Below are 23870 nucleotides of genomic sequence, written 5' to 3'. Positions count from 1 at the left end.
TGGGAAAATGCAACAGTCGGCTGGCAAGGTTATGGCGTCTGTATTTTGGGATGCGCATGGAATAATTTTCATTAACTACCTTGAAAAAGGAAGGACCAAAAACAGCGACTATTACATAGCGTTATTGGACCGTTTGAAGCATGAAATCGTCGAAAACGGCCGCATTTCAAGAAAAAGAAAGTGCTGCTTCACCATAACAATGCACCGTGTCACAAGTCAGTGAACACGATGGCAAAGATCCATGAATTGGGCTTCGAATTGCTTCCTCATCCATTGTTCCCCAGATCTACCCCTCAGCGACTATTTCCTGTTCTCAGATCCCAAAAGAATGCTCGCTGGCAAGACATTTTTGTCGAATGAAGTGATCGCCGAAACTGAGGCCTATTTTGAAGCAAAGGACAAATCGTACAACAACAGTTTATCACCCTTGAAGGGAATAATGTTGTATAAAAAAATATTAATTTTGCCAAAAAAAATGTGTTTTATTATGATAGGCCGGGGACTTTTTAATTGATCTGTTACCATTTAAAATTATTTATTTTAGTCCTAATTAAAACACGGCATTTATATTTTTAATTTACTAAACGTTTTATTTTAAAGCTAATACTAAAACTATTAGATTAAACTCTTCCAATACTTTAATTTAACTTTAATTTAAATTTAACTTTATTTGATATATATTGTTTTTCTATTAGATCACTTAGATCAAATAGGTAACATTAGATAAGCTTATAAACGGTGTTAACATAAATATATATTTGGACATTGGCTATAATGTTGTTTTGAACCAATTAAATAACATTAACTAAGAAAAGAAGTCCGATATATGGATTACGTGAGCTATTGAGTCATTACTTGATGGCAACAAACACGATAGACCGAATTAATATTTGAAAAATATATATTTTAGAGTTTTCTTTTACCAAATAAGGAATTCTGAATTATCTGAATTCGACTTATTGCTTAACGTAGGTTCCTAACCACGGTCTTTGGCATTAAGCCTACCGACTGGCGAGTGACCAACTTAGAGATCATCCCAGAAGACATTCGGTCTTACCCAACCTAGATACAAAATACAAACACATATTTTCAATACATACCTATATGGATTTTGAAGTTCCTCGGTGACGTAATTCAAATAATTCCATCCGGAGTAAGAGAATAGGCCGCTGTAAAAAGCCAAAGCTATAAAACCAGGATCCCAGTTTGTTCCTTCCATTGGAGCCTCGAAGTGTTCGTAGTGGCCGGTAAATAAATAATACGCTCCAGCGCCAACTATGATCAGTAGAGCAAATATTTTTGTGGCAGTAAATATGTCAGTCACTCTTGTTACCCATCTGGAAAATATTAAATCAGTATAAATCAAAAATGTTTATTTCTAGTTAGATATATTTAGATATTATTTTATATTACTATTATAAAAATGTTGCGGCATGAACGAATAAAGTGAACTATCAAATGAATTTATTTAAAGCTTCTTCTTCGCTACTAGTTTTTGACGTCTTGGTCTCGCCTTTTCACTAAGAGCCTTGGTGGTAGGTCTGCGGAAGATTGATTTATATTTCCTTAGATGTTAACTTATAGTCTTATATATTAATTAACATAATAGTTTCTGGTTTATTTATATATTTTGAATAAAGATACATTCATTAATAAATATATATAGTGAATATATAGTGATATTTTATAAAAAAAGGTTAGTTATTTGTTAATTTGTTGTTAATATGTAAATATTTAATTAATTTATATAAGTTGTCTTTGTGTTTCATCATGACAACGCTAGACTACAGACATCTTTAGTGACTTGACAAAATTTAGAAAAGATTAGCTTGGAAGTTTTGATGCACTCACCATATTGCCAGGACCTTGACTCCTCTTGCTAACATTTATTGCGATTCTTAAAAAAAAAATTCTGAATGGTGTAAAACTAGCTTCAAAAGAGACTTGCGAAAATCTATTTGTTTAGTTTATCGCCCAGGAAACTCACACTTTCAATGTAGGTAGAATTATGGTTTTACCGGAAAAGTAGCATAAAATCACGGATCAAAGCAACACATATATAACAAACAAACAAACAAACAACAAAATATAATGAAATTTGATTTAAAGAAAACGAAATTACTTTTTCATTGACCTGTTACAGTCTGTCAAATAGTGCAGTATTCCATATGTGTTTAGAAGAATCAAGACTATATCAGGACAATATTTGTGATCAAATAAAAATATTTTCTAAGTATAACTTACTGCTAAAATGCAAGGATTGTGGTGCGACACAATAAACTCGTTGTGTTACCTAATTTAATTGATATTTGAATTCACCGTGTGCAAAATAAGTGATGAATATTTGATTGCCTTTTTATAAAGTATGGACGGATAGGTGGATGGCGAATGGAAATCTCAAATATGCCTAACACTCTGCCCCATATGTTAGCTATCCCATGTTGGAAGGATTACCTCACGGTACATAATCTAGAATTTGGTTTGGGTAGTTTCAGGATTTTGGTATAAGCGGCAGCTTGGCGCTGCTGAGAGCAAGTTTTATACAAAAAAGACATATTACAAGGGAATTTCCATGTTTTCTTGTTCCGTCCCCGTTAACTGATTGGATACTTGAAGCCCACGCCATAAAAATTAAGTGCCCCACAAGTGTAAGGACGTAAGTTTAATAAACAACAGGAAACATCATCAAGTATGTTACTTTGACTAGATAATGATTTATGCTGTTACATACATTTAACACACTGAATTCTCTATGGCACGCCACTGTTACGAATCAACACGCAATTCGTAACACGCAAAATAAATTATTTGATGCCTTGGCTCTTAGTGTTTTCGGTTTATTTACAAAGGAATGACGTCACATGATATACGTCTTAGTGTGAATTTAAATCTGGGAAAATCTGATCTTAGGAAATTAAAAAATGCCTTCTCATACCGCTTTAACTCTTTTTTTTTTTAATTTTTAATCAAAATCAAAATCTTTAAAAAAATTTAGCTCATGTTATTCCGAAATTGTTTATTCGCCAAATTTGTTTCCCTCGAACTTTGCATTTGTATAAACTCAATACACCGTTTCAAAGACATTGTTTTTAGTCCACAAGTAGACTAGAGGAAACATAACTGAATTACCACCTCGTTGGCAGATTAAATTAGAAACATCATGTTAGATAAAAAGCTGAGCTGAGATCAGATTCAAAACTAAACAAGTATACTTGGTTGACGTCGAAATCAAATATCTATTTTATCACGTTATACGTTCAAGTTATACAAAATATTTCAATTATGCACTGAAAATCAGAACACTGAGGGGAACCACGAAGTTAGTCTCATTTTACTTTTATTTGGGAAATAAACATTAATATTTTTATCGAGAACCCATACCGCGTTAGCTCTTCAAGATTTTTTTTATCAAAAATTCAGCTCATGTTATTCCAAAACTGTCTTGTTCGCAAAATTTAGCTCCCTTGGACTTTGCATTTATATAAACCGAATACACCGTTTCGAAGACATTGTTTTTAGTCCACAAGTGCGTTAGAGGAAACCTAACTGAATCACCACCTCAATCATCAATAGTTTTAATGAAATAACTTTTTTCTTCTTTGCAAATCATATTGATGATCAATGTCTATAGTCTATCCAAAGTAGTAGTGAACTCACGTCATTGAGATGTTTAATGTATTACCTATGGCAATTTGAAAATTCGTTTTAAAACCAGAACATATTTTAATTCTCATTTTATTCTAGTTAAAAAGAAACACAACATCTGTCTGATAGTATTGGAATATATAACCAATTTAGTTCACTCGGACTTTGCATTTGCATATACTCAATACACCATTTCGAAGAAATTGAACGTTAGAATAAGATTAAGTTAGATTAAGTTAGAATAACTTAATCTAAGAGGAAAGATATTGATTTATCACTCTATAAAAATGCCTATTTGGACTTATCGGGTACAACTATGAGATTGCATTAACTCATCAAACCGACTAGTAACCCAGCGCTGCTAGATTAGCCTCTTCATCGATTAACTACCCAATACTTATTGCTACTATTGCTACGTAATCATAGAAAAACTGTATGTTAGCCTCGAAATCAAATATCCATTTTATTACGTTATACGTTCAAGTTATACAAAAAATTTCACATCTGCACTGAAAATCAGAACACTGATGGGAACCACGAAGTTAGTCCCATTTTACTTTCATTTGTGAAAAAAATATTGATATATTTATCGAGAACTCGTCTTGCATCCGAATTGGCCTAAGTACAAACGAGAACATAAAACATGTTACATTTTCTTAAAAGTTAAGGTAATTGAAACCAAATGGAGGATGATTTTTAAATGTTATTCAACAATAATAATTCAACAACTATTGGATTACTTTGAATGGGAAACAAATTTGGGAAAATAAAGTATTATTATTTTTTGATCGCACTAGCATTCATTATTAATACTTACTTTACATTATAACAGTTAATAACTGTAAGCCCGCAAATAGTGGCAGCCGCTACTAAAGTGACGGCTTCGATGGGAGCGTCACAATCTCCCCAGAATGGCTGGAGAATATATTGGGCGAAGGTCAGTGATGTAATAGCATTGCCAGTGGGCACCAGAATGAAGAGAGCCACCCATAGATATAGAAAAGCTGGTAAGGGTCCGAAAGCCTCACTAATGTAGGCATAATCACCGCCAGATTTGGGTATCATCGTACCTGTAAATGAAAAATTGTGTATGAGCTAGCTTTTATTTATATGTTATATCGGTATTACATCTGTAATGGTAAACATATATTGTTTTTATTAACACAATGTCGATTTCTTCTGTAAAGCTATTTCCAGTTGATTTTAATTTTTTTCCTTTTTGAATGTTTTGTAATTTAATTAATCATCGATAAGCTGCAGAATTTCTACCACAGAAAAAATATTATGTAAAAGAGCAAATAATCTTATATAACAGACACTTTTGATATTAGTCTTTGACAATCTAAATAGCAATTCTTATAGCTTAAGAAGACTTCTCAAAAAAAAAAAAAATATATATATATATATATATATATATATCTATAAATATATATATATATATATATATATATATATATATATATATATATATATATATATATATATATATATATATATATATATATATATATATATTGGTTGATATACAATGTGAGCCTACCAAGAAGCTTTCAAGATCATTTGTCATCAGTCTGCATGTCTACATACGGTAATTTTTTGAATTCGTGTGTTAGTTAAGTTTCATCTTTAGTTCGTTCTTTCCTATTTCTCTCTAATACATCTATTTTTGTTGCCGGCATACATTTTGTTATTATATTTATATTTTCTGTCTGGTCACCTCTTACCCACTCTGGTTAGTTTTACCTACTATATCTTCAGTCCTTTTGTACTTTTTACTCATATTTATTTAGTTACTTCCTTTAGAAGTTCTTAAAAAATACTTATTGCTTGATATACAAAGGGGTTATTATGAATGAATTCAATGAAATCATATTAAGTCCGTTTGATATGTTTTATAAATAAAGTGAATAAAACAACCTTTTAGAAGATAGCGTCATCTGTTTATTGGCTCAAAAGTTATTGCGTTTTGTAAACTCCAGAAGTTCATTGTCATCATATCTTGATTTCTTACTCCAGGAAAGGAATAAATGGTCCCTTAATGGCGATGAGTTTGAGTAGTTATTGTTTCATGTATTTGGTATTTGGAGAGTTTATAATAAACTACACAGTTGTTTATACCAATGTACTTCATCCACATTTATAACGTCAGCACATCGCAATTTTGTCGCATTGACATAGAATTTTAGTTTACAACGTTTGCCGGTCTGTAACTTCTAATTATTATCACTAATATTTTGAAGAATTTTGTAGATATTTGACAACAGGGTCGATTAGTACCAACAGAGATCGAATTCTATAGACTGATTGTGACGCATCAAATATTGTGTTTCTTTTTAACTAAGGTAAAATCAGATCGAAAAATTCTACTGAATTTTACGTTTTTACAAACTGCATTTGGCAATATATCTGACGTCATCTAAGACATGCACTGGCTATTTTATTGGAAAGACTATATCTACATATTTTGGACAAATAATGATGATAATAGTAAGACCCAACAAGAATATTATATGAATTATATACTTCAGATTTTTTAAATGAAATTGTACAGTAAAATACAAACTTCTTTCTTTCTGTATATAAAAAACATATCACATAAAAACAAACAGAAAATCAAACAATATATTTAGATAATAAAAAGACTACCGAAATCCTATATAGCTCTGATTAGAATTATCTATAATACGATAAGTGCGAAAAAACATGATAAGATATTGATTTATGATAAATATACATCTAGATTAAACGATTACTACTAATCTGAGGCTTAGAAATCAGTTATTTTTGCTTTATGTACTGTAATAATAGTAACTATTATGTATTTTAAATGAAAACGCCGTTAAATGATTATAAACAACGGTATTTTCGAGGTCAAAATTACTGCAACACTATTATCGTTTATTTCTGATTAGAAATATTGAGTTATTATATGTTAAACTGGTAGTGTAATTATTAATTATTAATTAATTATATTTTCTGACGCAAGGGAATTAAATATATATATATAGAATTAAATATATATATATATATATATATATATATATATACATATATATATTTTTTTTAAGTCTTCTTTTACTAACGATGATGTATATGGACTGGACCAACAGTTTAACGTGGGCTCCAAACCACGGTCCTCGGCATTAAGCCTACCGACCTGTAAGTGACAAACTTAGAAATAATCCCAGAAGACATCCGGTCTTACCCAGCCTGGCGTGACTGGGATCAGTTTCCTTGTCGGATTTTGCACTCTTGCCTAAAGACAATCACGAACATAAATTTACAACCGACCGTAGGAGGACCTTCCTGTCTCCTTTACCACTGCACCAACGACGGCTCAAATAATTTTAAAATCAGTCTAGAGGCTTAAAAATTGCTCATGAAGTGGATCATCCACCAATATTACTATCTGTAAGTGCCAATGATTCAGCGATTTTTTTATTTAAAAGCACACAATACATATACTACGACTAGTCATTAACTACAACCATATATATGTAGTATTTTTTATATTGTTCTTTAAATCCAGGTTTAGGATTTAGACCAAAACTTACCGTGCTCTACCATTGTTTTTTGTTATTAGCTTTCACACCTAACTACATTAGTTCAAAGGGTTTTTGTTTCTTAATTTTTCGAGTAAGTCTACTGTTGTCGAGCAGTTAGAGGACTTTGAACGTTTTTGTAATCATGATGATGTTGGTGATGATTTTTGATGATGTCTCTTAATGTATTGCCCATCACAATTTGTAAATTCGTCTTAAAATCAGAAAATATTTTACTTCGCATTTTATTCTATTTAAAAATAAATATAATACTGCCTGATAGCGTTCGAATATGTATGTTATGTATGTTCTTCAAAACATTAGTGAGAATAATTACAGACAATAAACCGCAAACGTTGTTTTGGTACCTTGCTTGTTTTGATAAATTTCAAATTGCTGCTTATTATTACTCTGAATGAATATTCTAGAGGCATTAGATAGTTAAAGTCAGAAGCAGATTGTGTCTTTAATCAGTCACTTCGAACAGGAATGAGATAGTGGAGGTCCCCTCTTGCCTGTAAAAAGTGTTACAGAGGTAAGTATCGATACTGTTAAATAGTAAATTCCCGTGGCTTTTGTGGTTATTTGTATCTGAAGATTACAATTTCTAAAAGCATATAATAATATCAAGGAAGACTTACTATTTCAATTTGTGTATTTGGTTAAGAAATGAATATTTTAAAATGGAACATTCGGTCACTCAAAGCAAGATGATAATAAAAATAGTATAGAAACAACAAAAGTTCATGGCAAAAGTTACACGTTGGGAGGAAAAATAATATTATTGGATTATGTATTATTAATATTAATATATACTAATAATTCTTTATAGATATATTGTTCTTCATGCTGGAAACAGGAGTGGTTTTATTTCTGGCGCAGAGTTTTTTTGACTGATTTAAGAATCAGCACTTAAAGAACTATAAACAATGCTCCATACACTGTACACTGGTACACTTATGGAATAGATCCCAACAAGCGGATTGACAAAGGCCGTAATTGAGGAATGGCTTGTAATACATAAAGTCTTGAAGAAACCATTCTAGAGAGTGAAATATTTCAAATTGTTATTCGTTAAATATATAAAATGTGTTTAGTTGGTTATGTTCCTTCTTTTTTTGAAAAAAAATCCAGAAAAAAAGATACATAGTAGATCAGATGGCTGGGACAATAATGCCTTCCTCCCTATCACTACATATTTAATTCAATTGAATTGATATAGTGACAAATAATTATTACAATAAACATGCAGGTCGAGAATTATATTCCAGTAAAAACTGTCTGGGTATGTGGAAAGAAGCATTTTCTGCAATAGCTCCTTTGATTTTGATGAATTCCGTCAGTCATACTGAAGAAAAAATTAACAAATGATGGAATCATCTTACGTAGAATGGGCAACAAGTGTTACATACATTGGAAATTAATAGTTTAGTTATTGACATGAATAGAAATTCAGAAAGTGACAGCGACCGAATGGAACTTTCCGGATGGGAGATTATGATCTAATGCAGACAATTACCGATATAGGGTGATGAGAGTGGAAACAACTAAAGGTAACTATATAATTAACAGGATTAAATTAGAATAACTTTATGATAACTCTATGAAATTGTTTGATTTTTATCCTGTGTAAATGTACATGTGTAAACTTTTTTGGCATAAAAGTTGTAATAAATTAAAAATATTTTACGAAAAACTGCAGTTATGCCACCAGTTTCTCACATATCATTAGAACGTATAGAGATATATCAGTAGATATATTTAATTGCACGAAAACTATAAATTGGTTATTTCTATCAACATTAGAATCAGATAAAAGTAAAGGAAAATTCAAATTCTACAAAATAATCAGTGTGGTTCAACAACACCTAAATTATATACTAAAGCTAATATATTAAGTAAGTGCATGAAAAACATCATATATTTTAAAGCCATAAATGGTGCCGAATTTCCTGTAATCATGTTTTAATTAGATAAATTATTATAGTTATTTGCTTTGGTAGTATAAGAAAGTAAATAGAATCGAAAAAACAAAGATGGAAAATGTGCGATTTCAATTAGAACAATTTGAAATCAGGTTTACTTATACTTAACAACGGTTTACTTATACTGAAAGTGTAAAATTGAAAACTGATCAAAATGAAAGTAAGATTTTCTTTACTCACGATAAAACAAAAAATCCTACGAATTTTTAATAAAATGAATAAATACTTATTTGTTTTAACTTATTTATTTTTATATTAAACTCTATTATAGATATATTGCTCTTCTATTATAGATTTCTATTATGTATATTGATATTAAGAAAATTAAGAAAATTAATATACAGGAACATAACCAATTCATTCTTTACAAATGAAGGCTAAATGAAGGTTTACGCCTAACAATAAAAATCTTTGCAAAAATATAGCAACGGTTGGAAGATTGTCAGCTGACCAAGAGATATTTAGTACAAAGCATAACAAGCCATATTTTAAGTGATGCTTTCTGTGTCAAATATCTGTTATCACAATGAGTGCCGTATACACTGACTATAACCAAAGCGCATCCTAGTTGCGTCTGGTCAGCAACAATTGAATCATTTTAGAAAGGCTATTTTGTATTTCATTTCATCATTGTGGATGAGAATTGGATCTTCACAATGATCCTGAGTAACTTTTCGACTCCAAAATGAGTTCGTGTAAATAAGTGTTGTGCTAGCTCAAAGCGCGTCCAAGGCTTCCTTGACGGTTTGCGCAACAGTGATTTTGTATTTGGTATCCTTGACGAACCTTATCATGGTGAAAGATTAATTTATCCTGTTATTTTTAGAATATTGAGGGAAAATGACCTTCATTGCTCGGTTCAACTGCATCATTTGTTGTTGTTGTTGTTGAGGTAATCCGTAATATTTTGTAAATATGTCAATTTATTTGCACATATTTTATTATTATTATATCGAAAAAGTCATTTGTACAATAATAAAATCGTTTTTTTCCACATTTATTTCGACTAGTTTCATTTTGCGTATAGTGAAATAACATATATTTAGAATGTACTACTATCTATTTGTTTAACATAAATCTTACTTGCTAATGAATGCATAGAAAGTAGATTATACCTGCAGCTGTTCTAGGTCTTAAAAAAATCTAGATGTTATTAAACATATATATGATCTTTATGAATGACTTGCAAACCGCAGATTGAATTTAGTTATAAGTCTATTTAGTCTTATTATGTATCAATTTCTTATAATACAGTTTTTACTATTTTAACTACCTTAAAAAATGTTTAACGTGTCTCATAAACATAATATCGAGGTAATTAGACCGCAATTGTTTTATTTATTATGTATGTGAGTCTATAATAACTTTATTCTGGTTTCAGTTAAATTATTATCATTATTTAATATCATGTGATGGGTTTTACAAGTGCATGAGGGCAGCATACATTACTTCAAGTTTTGAATGCCAAACAGAGAACAAAAGGTTATTTTAAATATACTAAATGATTATATGGAAAATGTTAATCAAGTCCCATCATGGTTAGATTACAAAAAATGAATATCTTGGTTCTTGTATATCAAATAGATATTGATGACCTCAAGTGCTGTTACCGAATCCGAGTAAAGTAATAGAATTGCAGACCTAGTTTAATTATTCATGTTGGAATAGGGACAATAGATATATAGAAATTAAAAATATTGTTTTTTACTTACTTTTTTAATGCAGTTAATTTTGTAACAATAATTTACTTAAATGCGAATACTCGGTTCTAATTTCTTGTGACTTCTTTCATCGTATAGTAATGATTTTTGTTGTTCCATATGAAAATACAAACATGGTTTTAGATCTGTCGAAGTCTATCATATTAGATACGGTTCTTGATTTTGAGTGTCAGCACACAAAATAATATAGGAATTAGTTAAAATGATTGAGAAAGTTTTTCATCGTTGATTTTAATCCGCTGCTGTAATTTGTGTTTCTGCCCTAGCTGAGCAAATGTTCTACATATAACGGTCGATCTTTTCATCTGCAAAACAATGATCGATCGGATCAAATAAAACAACATCAGTGATCGACAACGATCAGTGATGAAGAGTTACTCGAAGAAGAGCCTCTGGTTTGACTCTAAACATTCTGGCTGTAATATAAGATTTTAATACTTGCGGTAACATTTTCTGTAGGTTATAAAAAAGACCATACCTTATTGAAGGCTTGTGCTACATCTAAGAATATAGCTGAACTTACCTATTTAACTTTTTCGATCACACCTGTTGTTCCATGAACCTGGTCAATTGTTGAATGATTAATAATAAATCGGAACTGGTGTGTAAGTATCAAGTTTTTTCTCCCTATAATAGGTTTTATTATTTTCAATAACATTTTTTTAAAATTTCAATTTAAGTAAAACATTTTTTATAAAAAAGCTAAGACTCATTAGTTATATCTAATAACTTGATTATTATTGATAAAAACAATTAACTTAAGATATATATAAATCTTATCAGATCTGCTTTATATATAAATTATTTAGTATATTATAAAATAATATGCTAAATAATTATCTAAATTCAACATATTACTTTAGTATAATAATATTGGCTCATTGATCAATAATGTATATGAATAATAGGTAATTTTATAAATCATGTTCATATCACGACGCCAAGAATAGTTAATATAAGTTTAGTAAAGAACAACTAAACAACTATTAAACCAGTTTTCTATTTATAATATGGATTAGAATGCCAAGACATATATTTTGTAACATTATTTTTGTTATTTTAAACATTAATACTAATTAATTTTATGAATTATTATTCAAAAAAACTCCTTAAGGTTATTTATTGTCAATTTTAAGCTGAAAATATGTTTGTTGAATATGAATAAGATAAAATATTATGTTTATATTACTGTTGTTCTACTATATTTATATTACTGTTGCTATATCATTATACAAATATAGCGTAGCCTCGTTTTAGTCATTCCGCATGAGTAACCCCATGAAATTCGAGAAATGATAAAAGAAAGACGAAAAGCTAGAAGAGTATGGCACAGAACTAGAAATGGTGTATACATGTTTCAAAAAATTAAGAATCAGACAAATCGAAAGAATATAAACAGAAAAAACCGAAAAATATTACACTCTATGGAAAGCAACGTGGAGATTTAAAAGACCAAATTTTAGAGTACCGCCTATTAAAAATGATCAAAATGAATGAATCCACCGCAACAATGAAAAAGCTGAATTATTCGCAGAACATTTAGCTATCTTATTCCAACCGAGTGATATAGAATCTATAACAGATATAAATCCTGTTTATCAGCCCGATGTAGGTGAAAAACTGATTTATCCAATGGAAGTTGGCCCAGAAATTGACCACAACCTCATATCTAAAAACGCTCCTGGAATTGATGATATTTTACCTGGTCTTACAAGTTGGATCTTACAGGCCTATTTTGCTGCTACCTGAGATATCAAAATAATTTGAAAAACTGCTGTTAATATGTGTTAAACACTTTATGGAAATACCAGATTTTCAGTTTGGATTTCGAAATCAACACTCGACAATCGATCAAGTACACATAGTAACAGTGGTTGTTGAAAAGGCACTCGAAGAAAAGGAAAAGGAATAATAATTAATAATTATTGCCTACTGCTGGAATCATATCTGTTCGGAAGAAGAAATTAGTCTCGCATGAAGGAGCATTCGCAACATATAAAACCATTTTGGCTGGAGTTCCACAGGGTAGTGTCTTGGGACCACTCTCATATCTGCTCTATACTGTTGACATCCCAACAACAACAGAAACAGTACTTGGAACATTGACGGATGACACAGTTATCATGACAAAAGATGTATCTCTATCTAAGGCTGTAGAAAAAGTACAACATAAAAATACAATACAGCTTAATAGCTCCAAATCTGTTCATGTTAATATTGCATTGCGGCGAAATGACAAAAAAACCTAATAATATCACTTCTCCGATGCGTCAAATACCTCGGAATATATTTCGATAGAAGGTTAAAGTGATCAAAGATTTCGCAATACTGCTGCTGCTGGACAACACGCAGGAAATCAGAAGATAGAAGCGAATACAACCACACGAACTACTTTAATGTATAAGTGTATTTTTAACTTTAGCTTAAGTAGTTTTACTAGTTTAGTTTTATTTTAATATGGGAATATTTACTGATGTATTAATCCCGTACTCGCCTTGGTTGTGTATTAATACAAATACAACAGTAATTAATTTAAAAAAAATTAGCGTGAGTGAATATATTTACACCAATGATGAAGTGATATTGACGTTATAGCAGAAATTAATCAGTTTGAATGAAAGATAGGATCCAGTCTCATCCTTCAATAATGAAAGGAACTGTAATATCTTCACGATGAATTGAAATTCTATACAAATTTATACTATATAAATACTATAAAACGATAAATTGAATTAACGTTAGTCCAAGACTGTTGATCGTATCATGATCTCACCATATGCACTGCAAAATCTAATGGTATGAATATTATTCCGCTTCGGTTTCTATATCGATGGCTGTGTGGGACTGCAGAGTTTACCGTAGTAGAACCACTATTCATCGCCAGTCACAATACGCCACAAAACAATCTTCTTTTTATATCAATTTTTACTCCTTTTAGATATATTCATCGGATGTAAACATCTGTTAATAGTTTATTCATCAAATGTTAAGCTGTCTGAAAGTAACTTGAGAGTTTGACTTCGGTTTTTGTCCAATAAGTCTTCCAATTCATAGCCTTTGAACTTTTCCCAGTCCTCAGGCCATTCTCAATCACATAAAAGACACCTGTTTTATATTGTTCAGATTAAAACCATAGGTTTCTAAAAGTGTTTAATGAGCTTCGGAGACAGACTTTTAATTTAACATTTAGGTTTGGTTGTTTAAGTGTTGTTTATATTGTTTTCTGATCAAAATATCTTTCATACTTACTACCACAATTTTTTTATCTAATAATTTAAATCAACTATATAAAATAAAAATGTCTGATTTCGGTCGAACATAGTTAAATACAGTGAAACTTCGAACTCAAAATGTCCATTAGGGAGTAAAAATATTCATATCCGTGTGGCACACATATCTACTACCTATTTATCTAATTTGGTATCAGTAATAGGAAAGACCCTACTCTACATGTAACGTGACGGAGCTAAAAATTAATTCAACTAGTGCCACTAAACATTGTTGTAGTGTGTAATAGGCATAGATCGCTTTTATATTCTGTGTGGTTAATAGTACCTTTATTAAAATGTTATATTACTGTAAAATAATTACAAATAAAACGTATAATACTAAATTATTGTTATTATTATGTATCTATTACTAAAACTATTTATATATTATTTATAGTAAAAATATATTAATATTTATATAGTATAAATAATTTTAATATTAATTATTTTGTTAGTCTTGGTTTTAAATTAAATTATATTTTACACTAACAAACATTATTTATTAAATCTTATTGAATATATTTATATTATAAGGTGTATATCCAATCAAGAAAATCATTTTGAATTTATTTTTGAAAAATATTGATAACATCTCTGTAACAGTTGAAAATTGGTACATTCAGCCGAGCTCACCCTTGACTTGATTAGAGTAAATAGCAATATGTCTTACTGATTAAAAGATACAATTAAAAATAAGTAATTTTGTCGAATTTATTTCAATAATCACATCAAATTAATTTCATAAATTAATGTTTTGAGATAGCGTGTAACGAAAAGAAGAATATAACAAGTCAATTGAAAAGTCCCTGGCCTGACACATAGATAGCGCTACTAGAATTAAACCCATATGTCTTTTAGTTAGCTCTCAAAAGATGCGTGTATAGATTTGACTGTCGGATCATTAGTTTGTTAATTATATCATTTTTGGTGAAGCAACTTTTGTTATTGTGAAAAAAATTGATAAAAAGGAATTTGGCGTGTTGATAAAATATTGCTTTGTGAAGGGAAAAAATACAGTTGAAGCAAAAACTTCCGGACACTGCCCCAGGAAAATCAACCATCAAGGATTGGTATGTTAAGTTTAGACGTGGTGAAGTGACCACCGAAGACGGTGAATGCAGGAAAGAGGACGCCCAAAAGAGGTTGTTACCGACGAAAACATTTAAAAATCCACAAAATGATTGATTTTGAATGACATTAAATTGAAATTGACTGAAAAAACTGAATATTTATATCGTATCATTCACGAATATTTAGGTTTGAGAAAGCTCTGTGCAAAGTGGGTGCCGCGCGGGCTCACTTTTAACCAAAAACAACGACGAGCGGAGCAGTGTTTGAAGATGATCAAGCGTAATAAACCCGAGTTTTTGCGTCGATATGTGCCAACGGGTGAAACATGGCTCCATAGATGACTACCATATAAAAGTCCGATTATGTGACACTGTAAAAAATATCCTTTTACGAAAAAAGTGTCTTCAGAAAGTGTATTCTTTAGAATACTTCTATTAATGTAATGTTTTCTACTCAAAAATATACCATTATCTATATTTTAATCTGACGAATTCAAAAATTTCTATGAAAAGAAACTATTAGCACTAATACTTGAGATACGAGTTTATATTTTCTATATTTTGCATTTTCAATTTGATTTAAACAATTTCTCAAATTAGTTTTTGATATTGTTTCCACCTGTCCAAATATGAATAATCTAGCTGTCTGGTTAGATTATTCATAGAAGGTTATAAACGGCGATACTGGTAATTGTAAATGTGTAGAAAATGTTCTTTTAAAGTGTAAAATTTGTTACTTTAACATGTTACTATTCCGATTTCACTCTATCTACCATTACATCATCTAAAAAAAAATATGTGCTATTGTCACATACATTATCAATATCTTCCAAGAATATACTTAGAGAATCCAATAATATACAAACTTCATGTATTGGGCTAAGCCATTACTCGTAGTATCAATGGTAAAGAATTTAGTATCAGGGGCGATCTATATCTAATATGACTTCTTATAAAATAGAACATAAACAAGAATAACAAACAATTATCTGAATGACTTGACCAGAAATTTAACGTTTCCTATAACCTACATGTTTTATGATTCAGTAAGAAACCATTAACAATATTTCAGAAAATTTTCTCAAACATCTCTCAAAGGAATCTTTTGTTTCGTTCGTATATTTTTTTATCAGATTTCTTCAAGTTTTCATTTCAGTTAACAATCGATTGACCAAACTGGAAATTTTCCTGTATTAATGGAGTTCAAAGGTGAATATGAAATTAAAATTAATATGATGTAAGTACAATATTCGTGAATATCTTGAATGGAAAGGAGGTTATATATGTGAATCAATATTTGAATATAATTGCAAATTAATACTTTTCATATTGTTTATTTTTATACCATAAATGTATATTCATGGTTATTTGAAGGATAGATTGTAATGAGCGCAATTGTATTCTAATCAACATATTTACGTCTACAATTTTTGCAAATATAATGTGAGCATAAATTGTTTATTTGTCATTTCAACGATCTTTGTATAACCTTTTCGATAAAAACTATCATATTTTATCTCCTCATATATACATTATTTTAAAGGTAAGTTAAAAATGAATAAATTTTAAGCCCGCTACTTTGTTTTTAGTTATTCATAAAGCGGGCTCCTATCTTAATTACATTCAAGAAGCAAGATCAACTAATAAACTACTGAAATCGATACAATCCATATTTTAAGAGATTTCTTATTACAAGAAGAGTATTTCATAACTTTAGAAATATAATTCGAGTGAATATAATAAAAAAGACAGCTAACTATTTAAACGCTAACAGTATTATAAACGAATACCTTTACTAATAAAACTAATACCATACAGTAAAATTGGAAAATAAATTGGAATTTCTTCTCTTCTACATGCACCATCTTAGGGAAACGAAAGCTTCTACAGTTTGGTTGATTCAACCATGTCACCTTCTTCTTTTGGACCTGTGCTTGAATTGCTACACCGTTAAGGTTTACAATAATAGGTGATTTAGTGTGTGAGTGAGTGATTAATTATCAAGCCATATAGTCCTGCAATGTAGACCATATTATGAAGAAGCGACAAAAAAACTAGATCCTTAATTCATTTCCGTTTTATTATTGCGAATTACTCTATAAATATTAACTATTATTGATAATGTCGATTTTTTATAGCCGTGATATGAAGAAATCTGAGCTTAGTGACTAAGACATTTTACCCTATCCATTTATGAATGCAATCATATATTTATTATTTTTTAGGTACTCTTATCATGTCTATTCATTCATACAACTTTAAATCCAATCAGCACGTTACATTATTATAGTATAGTAGTGAATGCCTGCACACTGTTGGGGTTGTAATAGAATTATTGTTTATGTTATCTATAATGTTACATCGAATAGCAATGACTGTGAAAATATACTTTTCATTCATGTTCGATTCCTACACTTTAAAACAATAGTAAATTATGAATGGAAATATTAGGTATAAAGACGTTTCGTTATGGTTACTACGGGTCGCTCTTTTGATAACGTTATATTGACGATAAATGCCGTCACCGGTGCTTGTGAGTTAGTTCATTAGGAAGTTCACAAAAATAAAGTAATTTCAATGTTTCTTTATGAAAAAATGTGTACAACAATTTTCTATTCACAGGAGACAAAATCATCTGAAACCCATGAAATATAGTGCATCTTGTTGCATGTTGGCAACACTATTTCCGTGTAAAAAATACGTCGCGTATGTATTACGCAGTTTATATGCCAAATCTTGTATGTTATATTTACGTATATTATGCGTTCTGCGATGGTTAACATAAATGATCGGTGAAATGTGTGATCTATCAGATGTTATTTAAAGTTTCACAAGCGACAGTATCTAATGACCGTACAGGATGAAAAAACATTCATGATTAAGAATTTAATTCAAATACATATTATGTGTTTATTCAGAGATTCTTTAGTTTAGTATACCAAAACAGAAAAATATTGTCACATTATTGGTATCAACAGATGTTATTCAAACCGCATTATAATATTAAAAAAGAGTTAGAGGTCAGTAGAAATTTTTTTTAAACCAAGTAAACTGATAGGTTATAATAATAATTATGACATTTGTTCTTCCGCATAACCTCATGAAATAGAAGAATATGTGGCTTTAAACAGATAGGGAACGGACAGTACAACATAAAAAATAAGAACTGAATATAACATATGTATATGTGATAATATTAGAAGTAAGAATTATTATATATTTGTATTCATTAGAGAGCTCTTGATTGTTGCATTTTAATGATATTTGAATATCTCTTTATTATTCTGTTATTGCCATTTTGTTATTATGTAAATATTATTTAACGATGCCATGAATTTCTTTTAATTCATACATTAATTATTTTTTATTTAATACTTACTAATGTTATGTAAAATATCTAATTTAAGTAAAACCCGATCATATTTTGTCAGCACATATTGGTATTTTTTAATACAATTAATTGTTTGGAGCATCCTTAAAAGGACATTGCAACAAGAATAATAATTAAGCGTTGTTTGTTTTCGTACATGGGAAAAGTCGATGGAATTTTAAAAAATAATTTTACATGCATTCTCAAATTAAACGTAGAAATGGGGAATTTCAAATCGGATGTTTTCAGTTGAAGTTATTCAAATTTGTTTAAACAACATATGTACTTTCGTCAAAACATTTTTGTAAATATTAATTTAAAGATAGAGCTTTGGTTATGAGATATAGCAAGTGAACAATTTATTCCATTCTATTGTGTTTGTTTATTTTATATGTTGTAATCTAGTATTGATATCTCACATCAATGTGATAATAAAATAGTGCAACTACTTATTATAGTTCATAAGTTTTATCTTATTTTGTTCATTTTATTAGATTCATAGTTTACTTTTATTTATATTTTCTATGCACACGGCAATAATGTATTTAATGTAAACAAATAAAATAATAATAATATAATTTGTCTACTTTATAACACAAAATGAGTAACAAGTAATAATCATAATTAAAGGAAAATTAAGTAACATCAAGGATCAATCTGTTGATGAACCTCTGTGCATGAACCTCATGAGTGCCCATCATAGAAGAATTGATAACATAGCGCAACAGTGGAAGGTGTCCATAAAAAATAGTAAAATGTGCATCATCATGTACTAGAAACCTAGGACTGAAAACATCCTGAACCGAAACTTAAAATATATGAAAACAATGGTAATCAATATCAAGCTTAATCCTTACAGGAAGTTAACGAGGTCTTTGATCAAAAAAAAAAAAAAATATATATATATATATATATATATATATATATATATATATATATATATGTATGTATATATAATGAATATAATAAGTAAAAACGATTCAATTGATACTTTGTGTATAAACTGCGCAATATTAAAAAAGATATTAAACGTATTAATATGTATTTCATTTATAATTAGTAATATATAGAATATTGTATTTACTTTTGCACTTGACTTGAAGTGTGAAAGTTCAATCATATCTCTTTTCAATTTGTATTATCTACAAATGAAATAAAAATAATGCGTTGTACTAAATCTTCTCACGGCATGCTAACATAATACTTTCAAATTATCATTCTTAATCTGGACTATTTTTAGATAATCGCTTCAGTTGATACACTGTAAGTATGCAAAAGTTCTCGCTTTCTTTTAACATAAATTAATCCATCATTAAATATGATATTCCTGGACATCTCTCAAGGGTATGGTATTTGGGATTAATCTATAAAATGGGCAAATTTCCAGCTCAGAATTATCTTCAGCTCACAACAAAAGGAACAGCACTTGGAACATTTGCCAACGACGACACAATTATCATGGGAAAAGATATAACTCTCCCTAAGGCTGTCGAAAATGTACAAGTAGTGGTCAACAAGATCTACAAATGGACAGTTCATATTAGCTCCTAATCTGTCCTTCTGTCTATATTTATTTTTCGTTGCGATCTAGTAATCCAACGCAGTCAAAACAAAGATCTACGATTACCAATGTTTATTGCTACATAACCAACGAAAAGCTGCACAATGACCTCGAAACCAAATGGATATACCAAGCGATTCGTCTTAAAATATGAAATAAAGTTGCTAAATCACACCAACGAGGAAGCAATACAGTTAATGAACAACTTGCAGGAAACCAGAAGGTTAAAGTCTAACAAACCACACGAACTTGTATAGCGTTTAAGAGTGTTCTTAACTTTAGCTTAATTAATTTATTATTAATCCCGTACTCGCCTTGCTTGTCTATTAATGCAAGTTCAACAAAAGGGTAGCAATAAACTAATTTGTCAATTAGTTTATGCTACTCAGCAGATCTAATGTAAGATATAATTGTTAAACAAAACTAAATATTATACAGTTTTATGAATGTCATTGTTAAAAATCTTATTTTTATAGTATTTTCTCAATTAAGGAAGGAACTGCCATGGCAAGCAATTATCATATACATTTTTAATCTTAGTTTGTGACTGAAGGTTGTCTCTTTCTCATTTCTAAACTATTTTAAGATACAAATAATTATGCTTAAAAAAAAACTTGTCGTTTTATCATCTCGATGCTACCTGACATCCAAAATGAAGTATTGTCAATTTATAGTGTCGAATGTTTTTGAAAGTTAGTTTAAAGGATGAAATGGCTTTCGAACCTACTTTTGCTGAAGGTCCACAGGGTAGTTTCTTAGGACTACTGTTATATATGCTCTACGTAGCCAATACTCCAACAAAGGAAATAGATGGAACATTTGTTGATGACACAATCATCATAACAAAATATACATATCTACCTAGACCTATAAAAAAATAAATCATCAGTTAACAATCATCCACAAATGACCCAGAAACTGGAGAAACTCAACCACATCTAATTATATCACATGATCTCGAAGGCAGATAACATTTCCTAGAAAAGGATATGTCTGAACTATTCAGCTATTAATGAACTGAACTATTAATTTATTGTTCTTGGTAGCATCTTCCATTCATGATCCCCTTGGAATTTTACAGCTTATAATACGACATAGATTCACTTTCAAAATCTATCCACTTTAACTCATGTGACATTAAATTTTCCTGGTCTCTTGGGCAAGAAAAAATATTTACAATATATTGTTGGATGATAATAAAAAAAGTGTGAACATTTTATTACAAGTGAAACCATCTGTAGTTAAACTTATGAATACATTCAATATACAATATAATGATACCGATTAATAACAAATGCTTTTTGGTGTTTCTTCGGGTGGATAATATTAAGTTCCCACAGTTCTAATGGTGCTAATCATATAACTCCATGTTAAATTTCAGAGCAGCTGCGTTTCAGATAATGTTAAGATAAATCTGTTTTGAAACCGCAAAATTATTAAAGCGGTTTGAGTGTATTATGGTACGCACGTAAGTTCACACACACCAATATTGGCTCAAAAATATTCACATCTCTATTGCAGAACAAACAACCGAACAACTTTTGAATTGCGGTGAAAGGAACCTGTGCTATTAACAAAGAAAGAATATCCGATCAAAAACATCCTGGAAGTCTGAGGAAATAAAATCAGAAATAGAAACAAAAGAAGAAAATAAATCCTAGAGAAACTCTTTGAACGAATAGCTATGAAATATAAAGAATAGAATAAAATGTATGATGCCTCAGGTAACAAAGAACAAATGCATACAATTTCAGAAAAGGATAGAGACAAACAGTAGAGAAAATATAAAATGTCTTCAATAGATTAAAATATATAAGAAAAGATAAAGATATATAATAACTGACGATGCAAAAATAATTAAAATATGGATATTTTATAGGAATAGGATATTATATAATAGAAATATTTTAAGGAATTGCTTTGTATGTAGGAGTCGACATACGAAAAATGTACCGACTAGTAAGAAACGAAAGTGAGATTATAGAACAGGCTAATATTGAAGAGTTACAGTGCTACGGATTTAACTAAATAACGGGAAGCAACCGGGTCAAGACAAGATATGACATAGATATATTGGAAATATACAACAAAATATGAAAAGGGGAACTAAATCCGGCGAGATTGGAAAATGACATTTACTATTCCGATACATAAATAGAGAAACAAAAGAGACTGCAACGCTTATAGAAGGATTACTCTGATGTGTAACATATAAATCTGCTGTCAACAAGTAATAAAATATCGTCTAAAGTTAGTAGGAGTATACAATACCGTATAATAAGCATAAAGAAGTTTAAAAAATTATTAGAAAAAGTACAAAAAATATAGATAAAACTAGCATTCGCCATGAATAGTAAATTTCTGTAACAAAAAAGATAAAGAAAATATCTTAGATCTTAGAAGAGTGAATGATAGCAATAAGTATAGATACAGATATAAGAAAATATTGCAATATAGGATCATTAGAAGAGATGCATTATATAGAATGGAGACAATTTAGTTGATAAAGCAATTTACAGTGTGCGGAAGAAATAACAGGAAGGCATCAGGGAGATACTGCTGAAAAGAAGAAAAACGTCGGTCGAAGAATATTGAACAGAAATAAGAAAGTATGAGCCGTCCAGAACACGGGACCCAACCAAATATAACACACTTACATTACATAGTGACCCAAAAAAATGTTTTATATAGTCTATTTTAGACTATTTTTCAAACATACAATTACTCTGCTAAAACAAAATTACTAATATCTGTAAGGCAGACGTCCTATGATTGTTTTTATATTTCGGGATTTTAGATCAAAATTACTTATGCCAGGTTGTATCAGGCTACATAAATTTTTCAAAATTTCAGTACAATTTTATGGGTTTGAAATGTTTTTAGAGCACTATTAACTCCAATAACATGTATTTTGAATGCAACAACTGTACTGAGAAATGTAAGCCAAGATGTCAAGAATTATGAAATAATAAGATAATTTTATGTTAAATCACTAATAAATTATAGGTGACAATCTAAATGATTTTCTATAAGCTTCGTTGGTATAAGCGATGGCGTTCATACAAGAAAACCTCTAAACACACACAGTTTTAAAAATAGCAACCTTTTGTTCTTTTTACAATCATCTGAGGAAAACTCACAGCCGACAAAAACACACTCAACTTTGTATCAAAGCAAATATATCTATGTAAAGATGTTTAATATTTTTATTAATAATTCAAATAAAATATCAATCTCTCAAAAAACATGTAATTACACCATTTTATAATTATATTAAAATTTAAAAACAAACCAACTTTTTTAAGTTGTAAGTGAAATTTTATGACATCAGTAAGATCGTAATGTATAAACAGTCTAATTTGTAAAATAACTAATTATTTTATGAACAGCAAAAATTCTTATCAATTTTTATTTAAAACCATACGTAAATATAATGGCTATTGTAATTGGAATCATTAAAAAAACGTCTTTGTCTTACGCTAAGCGTAATTCTAACAAAACATTTTTATTGACAGAACGTTTAAAATGTACAGTCTAATAGCAATTGTTAATAATCCATCCAAGTTGATAAAAAGATATTTTGTTATTGTTTTATTTAAAAAGATAATAACGTCTAGTTAATATGAATATTATGCATGAACGATTTGAATATATCTGCTGGTACCTGGCAAAGCTAGTGGTGGTCCATATAAGAACCTATACAGCTA

General features: G+C 29.7%; 1 protein-coding gene across 2 annotated transcripts in view; it reads right to left on the bottom strand.

Moving 5' to 3' along the window:
• Positions 1-23870, bottom strand: part of mnd (L-type amino acid transporter minidiscs) — a 46309-nt gene that overhangs the window by 9878 nt on the left and 12561 nt on the right. For both annotated transcript variants that reach the window (XR_013007083.1, XM_076413409.1), the window contains exons 2-3: positions 4463-4715; positions 1101-1337 (exon numbers count right to left, since the gene is read on the bottom strand). Coding sequence is in view for 1 of the 2 variants with exons in the window: in XM_076413409.1 (XP_076269524.1) it covers positions 1101-1337; positions 4463-4715 (490 nt within the window). In the remaining variant the exon portion in view is untranslated. The remainder of the gene's footprint in view (positions 1-1100; positions 1338-4462; positions 4716-23870) is intronic.

Source organism: Rhynchophorus ferrugineus, unplaced genomic scaffold (genome assembly GCF_030347505.1).
Source record: "Rhynchophorus ferrugineus isolate W39M unplaced genomic scaffold, kcgeb_rfMv2 rfM9, whole genome shotgun sequence".
NCBI classification, from domain to species: domain Eukaryota; kingdom Metazoa; phylum Arthropoda; class Insecta; order Coleoptera; family Curculionidae; genus Rhynchophorus; species Rhynchophorus ferrugineus.
The sequence above is the reverse complement of the archived record's forward strand: the minus strand, read 5'-3'. Positions and strand labels throughout refer to the sequence as shown.